Source organism: Oncorhynchus masou, chromosome 9 (genome assembly GCF_036934945.1).
Source record: "Oncorhynchus masou masou isolate Uvic2021 chromosome 9, UVic_Omas_1.1, whole genome shotgun sequence".
NCBI lineage: Eukaryota > Metazoa > Chordata > Actinopteri > Salmoniformes > Salmonidae > Oncorhynchus > Oncorhynchus masou.
Window position 1 is genome coordinate 84,292,328 of NC_088220.1, and position 7,500 is coordinate 84,299,827.

At 49.5% G+C, this 7,500-nt stretch overlaps 1 protein-coding gene across 1 annotated transcript in view; it reads right to left on the minus strand.

Annotated features, from left to right (window-relative positions):
- The window catches only part of LOC135546694 (ventricular zone-expressed PH domain-containing protein-like), an 80,078-nt gene that overhangs the window by 71,306 nt on the left and 1,272 nt on the right, over positions 1–7,500 (minus strand). The window contains exons 2-3 of the mRNA XM_064975308.1: positions 5,531–5,758; positions 873–1,255 (exon numbers count right to left, since the gene is read on the minus strand). Of these exons, the coding sequence (XP_064831380.1) occupies positions 873–1,255; positions 5,531–5,758 (611 nt within the window). The remainder of the gene's footprint in view (positions 1–872; positions 1,256–5,530; positions 5,759–7,500) is intronic.

The following is a 7,500-nucleotide window of genomic DNA, read 5'->3' on the forward strand; positions in this document are numbered from 1 at the left end:
TTCACTCATGACTGCATGGCCAGGCACAAATGGCCATGCAAATTAAGTTTGCCGATGACAAAACAGTGGTAGGCCTTATCACGGACAATGATGAAACAGCCTATAGGGAGGAGGTCAGAGACCTGACCATGTGGTGTAAGTACAACAGCCTCTCCCTCAACAATATCAAGACAAAGGAGATGATTGTGGACTACAGGAAAAGAAGGACCGAGCAATCCCCCATTCTCATCGATGGGGCTGCAGTGGAGCAGGTTGAGAACTTCAAGTTCCTTGGTGTCCACATCACCAACAAACTATCATGGTCCAAACACATTAAGACAGTCGTGAAGAGGGGACGACAAAGCCTATTCCCCCTCAGGAGACGAAAAGATTTGGCATGGGTCCTCAGATCCTCAAAAGGTTCTACAGCTGGACCATCGAGAGCATCACTGGCTGGTATGGAAACAGCTTGGCCTCCGGCTGCAAGGCGCTACAGAGGGTAGTGCGAACGGCCCAGTACATCACCGGGGCCAAGCTTCCTGCCATCCAGGACCTCTATACCAGGCGGTGTCAGAGGAAGGCCCTAAAAATGTTCAAAGACTCCAGCCACCCTAGTCATAGACTGTTCTCTCTGCTATCGCACAACAAGCGGTACCGGAGCACCAAGTCTAGGTTCAAAAGGCTTCTTAACAGCTTCTACCCCCAAACCATCAGACTGCTGAACAATTAATCAAATGTAAAAAAAAATGTACTTATCTATTTTGTACTCAACACGTTTCTTCTTAACTTCTTAAAGTATTATTGGTTAAAGGGCTTGTAAGTAAGCGTTTCACTGTAAGTATTGTATTCGGAGAATGTAACAATTTGATTTGATTTGATTAATAGCAGGGTACCTTCTATGACACAGTGCTCTGGTATGGGGATCTGTTGAACCATCTCAGAACAGAACTCTTTGATCTTCTCCATGTTGTCCCTCAGGTGGCTGTACAGCTTGTCCTCTTTCCCCTCTCCTATTCCTCCTCCTCTCCCTCTTTCCCCCTCTCCCTGTCCATCCCTCTGTTCCTCACGGGGCGTGGCGGGAGGGGTGGATGGAGACAGGGAGTTCTCATTGGTTCGTTTCCTCTCAGGGGGAGAGGTATCTAAGGCTTCTGTTTGCTGATTGGGTGGGGATTCTGAGAGGAATGCGTCAGATGTTAGCTCCACCCCTTCTCCATCCTGACCGCTGTCAGAGTTGACGGACCGTGACCTCACGGCTTGCAGAGCCAGACTCTTTGACCTGAGGAAGACAAACACACACACACACACACACACACACACACACACACACACACATCAACCTCGCTTATGGTGTAATCAATCAAATCAAATCAATCAAATGCATTTATAAAGTTATTTTTACATCAGTTGATGTCACAAAGTGATATGCAGTAACCCAGCCTAAAACCCCAAACAGAAAGCAATGCAGATGTAGAAGCACGGTCACAACATATTCATAAGGTGATGTAGTATACTGTAACAGCTTATATAAGACATTTGTTGTAAGACACCTGTAAGACACTTGAATTCATTTTTGCCAGAGAGTGAATTAGTACCACATAAATAAGTTGTTTTGTCTTGAGTCTGGGTTTTTAATTTCCTGTACTGTTGCTTATGTTTCCATTTTGTAAGCAGGGCAGCAGGGTAGCCGAGTGGTTAGAGCATTGGACTAGTAACCGCAAGGTTGCAAGTTCAAATCCCCGAGCTGACAAGGTTGAAATTGGTCGCTCTGCCCCTGAACAGGCAGTTAACCCACTGTTCCTAGGCCGGCATTGAAAATAAGAATTTGTTCTTAACTGACTTGCCTGGTTAAATAAAGGTAAAAAATAACTTTGTTAACTCTTGCACTGATATCCTGTAATACATCTGATGGGATGTTTGAATGTTCCTGTTGCCAGTTTGGAAGAAAAATCAAGTCAAATCAAGAGGACATAAAAAGCTTAATTTCAGCAGGCGTAGATGTGCTGACGTAGATACAGTATGTGTGTTGCTATAGACGAGTGGTCAACAACCTTTTCTGAATCAAGATCACTTTCTGAGTCAAAACGCAAGACGAGATCTACAGCTTAAACACGATCTCACTTCTAAAAACAGTAGCTCTTTGTTGTATTCGTCTCTCTCCAGACATGGTTTTAAACATTTTGAAATCTGACGGTATTGTAGCTTTTTTTTTTTTTACGTCTGCTAAGTTGCTGCAGACAAATCTGAGCAATCTAAATCCGCCTAGATGACGTTCTTGGACACCGGCCGGTAGGAGAGGGAAAAGTCGAACCGGGTAAACAGCAGGGCCCATCTCGCTTGCCTGGAGTTGAGGCGCTTGGCGGTGCGGAGATACTCCAGGTTTTTCTGGTCGGTCCACACAATAAAGAGATGTTCCGCCACTTCTAGCCACTACCTTCATTTCTCCAACGCCATCTTCACCGCGAGAAGCTCCCGATTCCCCACATCGTGGTTCCTCTCCGTGGCATTAAGGCGGTGGGAGAAGAAGGTACAGGGATGCAGCTTAAAGTCCAGGGCAGGACATTGGGACAGGACACGCCCCCACTCCGACATCCGAAGCATTAACCACTAATTGACGGGAAGAGCCAGGATGAACTAGGATAGGAGCAGTGGTGAAGCGGTTTTTAAGGTTCCCGGAACCCCCTGTTCAGCTGCAGATGATCACGTGAACGGAACCTTGGTAGTGGTGAATGCAGACAGGGGGGAGGCCAGGGTGCTGTAACGGAGATAAACGTTGGCGAACCCCAGGAAGCGTTGCAGCTGCACCCTGGAAGTAGGCTGAGGCCAATCCACCACCACTCTCACCTTCTCGGGATCCATCTGGACACTCCCAGCAGAGATGATGTTGATGGAACTTGCACTTTTCCTCCTTAACAAACAACGGGCTCTCCAGATGGTGCTGGAGAACCTGTCGGACATGAAACACGTGTTCTTGGGGGGAGCGAGGATGTCATCAATGTAGATGAAGATGTACCGGTTCAGCATGTCACAGAGAACATCATTCCCCAGAGCCTGGAACACGGCAGGGGCGTTGGTGAGGCCGAAGGGCATGGCCAGATATTCATAGTGGCCGCTGGCCGTGTTGAAGACAGTCCTCCGCTCGTCCCCATCTCGTATCCGCACCAGGTGGTAGGCGTTTTGTAGATCCATCTTAGAGAAAACAGTGGCCCCCTGGAGCGGCTCGAAAGCCGATGAAATTAGTGGTAGCATATAATGGTTCTTCACACTAATGTCATTGAGTCTCCACAGTAGTCAATGCACAGGCGCAGGGTCTTGTCCTTTTTCTCCACAAAGAAGAAACTTGCGCCAGCGGGAGAGGAAGAGGGACGGATAAATCCTGTAGCTAGGGAGTCCCCAATGTAGGTCTCCATAGCATTAGTCTCTGGTCCCGACAGAGAGTACAGACGTCCCGGGGCGGCGTGGTGCTAGGGAGAAGGTCAATCCAGTCATAAGGGCAGTGCGGCGGAAGGGAAGTGGCCCGGGACTGGCTGAACACCTCCTGGAAGTCCTGGTGCTCCTCGGGAATGGCGGAGATGTCCCTGGGCAGGCTGCGCCGACTTCAGACATTGGGAGTGGCAGAATGGTCTCCAGCCCATGATAGCATGTAAACCAGTTGATGAGGGGGTTGTGTCGCTAGAGCCAGGAGAATCTCAAAACCACGAGAATCTCGGGGGAATTGATGAGCAGGAATTGAATGGTCTCACTGTGATTCCCTGACACACGTAGGTTGATGGGAGTGGTGTTATGGGTGACCCGACCTTAAGAGCGCCCGTCCACGGGAATGGAGAGGGGCTGAGTGGGAATGTTCAGCTCGGAAGCGGCCCCAGAGTCAATGAGGACCCGGAGAGATTTGGAGTGGTTTCTCCACAGCAGAATGACATGAAAAGAGGTCTGAGTAAGGGAAGCAGAAAAGTTCTCCATATGGCCATATCACCAGAGTACTCGCTCCTACCGGTACGCCTGGTCTTGTAGTGGGCAAGAGGACAGTCGGGACCGTCGGGGACTTCCGGGATGACTTGGAGGTGAGGTGGAATCCTTGTACGTGCGATATTCCTCTCCATCCGTCATTCCCCGGATGGTCAAAGCGATGAGGGAGTAAAGATCCGTGGGTAACTCCCGAGCAGCAAGCTCGTCCTTAACCTCCTCCGAGACGGCGTGCAGGAACATGTCAAACAGGGCTTCCTGGTTCCACCCGATCTCCGATGCCAAAGTGTGGAAATCCACCACGTAGTGGGCCACATTAGCTTCTCTCCCGGAGAACGGGGCATCAAAAACCTTCCTCACCTCTCCCACGTACCCCTCCAGACTCACGCACATGGCCGGCTGTTGTTCACCATATGGTGGTAGCCCAGGTGAGAGCCCTCCCAGACATCAGCGTGATGAGGTAGGCTAACTTGGAGCGATCCGAGGGGAAGAAGGAGGGCTGAAGCTTGAAATTGAGAGCTAAAAATGCCCGACAGGTGCCTCTCCATTAAAGCATTCCAGGGGAGGTGAACGGGGCTCTTGGGAAGGTGGAGTGGCCGTTGGGGCGGCGCTGCTAACCGCCGAGTTACTGAGTGACGGTTGGGTTACCACTGTGATAGGCTTCTCCACAGACAACCCACTGAATTGCTCCAGCAGCATGTCCAGCGCCCGGTCATGGCGCTCAGCCAACATATGGACCCCCTCCATCTGCCCACGAAGCAATTACTCGTGCCGACCAATGGAGGCTCCTTGGGAGGAGATGGCGTTGCTCAGCTGGCCCGGGTCTGCTGGGTCAGTCATCGCCAGTTTGTACAGGTATGAAGGTAAGACCCAGATACAGACAACGTTGAATTAATAATCCAACAGGAGCAAAAGACAGGTTAAGGCAGGCGGGGGTCAGTAAACCAGAGGTGGGGCAACGGTACTGGACGGCAGGCGGGGGTCAGTAAACCAGAGGTCTGGCAACGGTACTGGACGGCAGGCAGGGGTCAGTAAACCAGAGGTCTGGCAACGGTACTGGACGGCAGGCAGGGGTCAGTAAACCAGAGGTGGGGCAACGGTACTGGACGGCAGGCAGGGGTCAGTAAACCAGAGGTGGGGCAACGGTACTGGACGGCAGGCAGGCTCAGGGTAGGCAAAGGTCAATAATCCAGACGTGGGGCACAGGTACCGGTCGGCAGGCTCAGGGGCAGGCAGGCAAGGGTCAAAACCAGGAGGCAGAGAAAAAGGGAGACTGGGAAAAGCAGGAGCTGAGACACAATAACACTGGTCGACTTGACAAACAAGACAAACTGGCAACAGACAAACAGAGAACACAGATATAAATACACAGGGGATAATGGGGAAGATGGACGACGCCTGGAGGGGGTGGAGACAACCACAAAGACAGATGAAACAGATCTGATAGTTAAGTCTGTTGTTATAGACTCACCTGTTAAATCTGATAGTTATGTGTGTTGCTATAGACTCACCTGTTACACCTGATAGTTATGAATGTTGCTATAGACTCACCTGTTACACCTGATAGTTATGAATGTTGCTATAGACTCACCTGTTAAACCTCATCTCTCTGTGTTTCTCTCTAGTGGCTTGTCCCATGCTGTTTCTGCGTTGGGGTGTAGGTGACCCCTCTCCTCCCTCCTCCCCCATCTTCTCCTCAAACGCCTGGATCTTCACCTGCAGTCGCTGCTCTGATCCCCCTCCACACCCCCCCGCACCCCCACACACACTGGCCTCTGAGGTACAAGGGGAAGGAGGGCCTTCTGATTCCTCTTCAACCCTGAAAGAGAGGGGAAGATGTGTAAATTGTCTTAGCCAGTGTTTTTTTCTCTCTCTCTCTCCCTCTCTCTGTGTCACACACACACACAAAACACACACACACACACACACAAAACACACACACACACACACACACACACACACACACACACACACACACACACACACACACACACACACACACACACACACACACACACACACACACACACACACACACACACACACACACACACACACACACACTAAACCGGATAGGACTGGTGCTGGGCTGGACTGCAGCAGAGACAGATCGGACCTGAGAGAACTGGGCAGACTACCACACCTCTGGACATGTTTTAAAACCCTCTCACACACACACACACGTACACGTACACACACACACACACACACACACACGTGCACACGTATACGTACACGTACACACACACACACACACACACACACACACACACAAAACACACACACACACACACACACACACACACACACACACACACACACACACACACACACACACACACACACACACACACACACACAGAGAGAAGGAGAGAGAGAACAGGATAGAGGCCACTCTCTCTAACCATGTCAACCACTCCACTCATCTGCTGACACTTTCAACTGCCCTTTCTTCCCTCTCTCTTCGTCTCCTCTGATCTATTCCTAATAAGTCCTCCCATATTTCTCCCAGTCTTTATTTTCCAGAGAGAGAGAGATCAAAAGCCCCTGGAAGCCACTAATACATCACGTTCCTGGACCAGGCAATGTGTGGTATCATTCCCAGAACCCAGCCAGTTGAATCACAGTCAACAGTAACACAATCATACAGACAAACACACGCACGCACACACACACGCACGCACACACACGCACGCACGCACACACACACACGCACGCGCGCGCACGCACACGCGCACACACACACGCACGCACGCACGCACACACGCACTCACGCACACACACACACACACACACACACACACACACACACACACACACACACACACACACACACTCGTGCGGTTCAGTTTCAGTTTCGGATTCTGTAGAGATAACCAGGTCAATATTCTACATAGGTTAACACATAAAACAAACATAATGCATTGCGCGTCTACCTGTCCGGTCTGTGTGTTTCTTTTCCGCCTGCTACATTAAGTTAGTCTGGGTCAGACACGGAGAGAGAGAGGGAGCAGCTGCTTCGCCAGGGATCTCTACCTGAAAATACCTGATCAAAGTGATTGATAGTTGGTATTCAGCAATCATAAAGGTACGCCATGTTTACATTTGAAGAACCACTAAAATAGTGATTTTGTCAGACAGCATACGCAGCCCCTCTATAGAGATGAGATGATGATTTGGAATCAAATAATAAAGTCATCAAATAAATCATCACATAAATATTTAGTTTTATTCTGCGTTGTTATTCAACGTGCATTTAATGATCATCAAAAACCAAAACCCGGATTATTTTTAAAATAAATCAAACTGAAACCAAAACCAACCTCAAAAAGCACTAATGGCTCAACACTAACACACACACACACACGCGCACGCACACGCACACACACGCACACGCACACAGACACACACGCACACAGACACACATACACACACGCACACACACATAGACACACTAAATCAGTAAAACATACCTATTTTTTTTGTTGTTGAGGCAAAACTTTTCATTTACAGAGCTTTAATTGCAAAGAATAACATATTAGATTAGTGACTTGTTTTGGC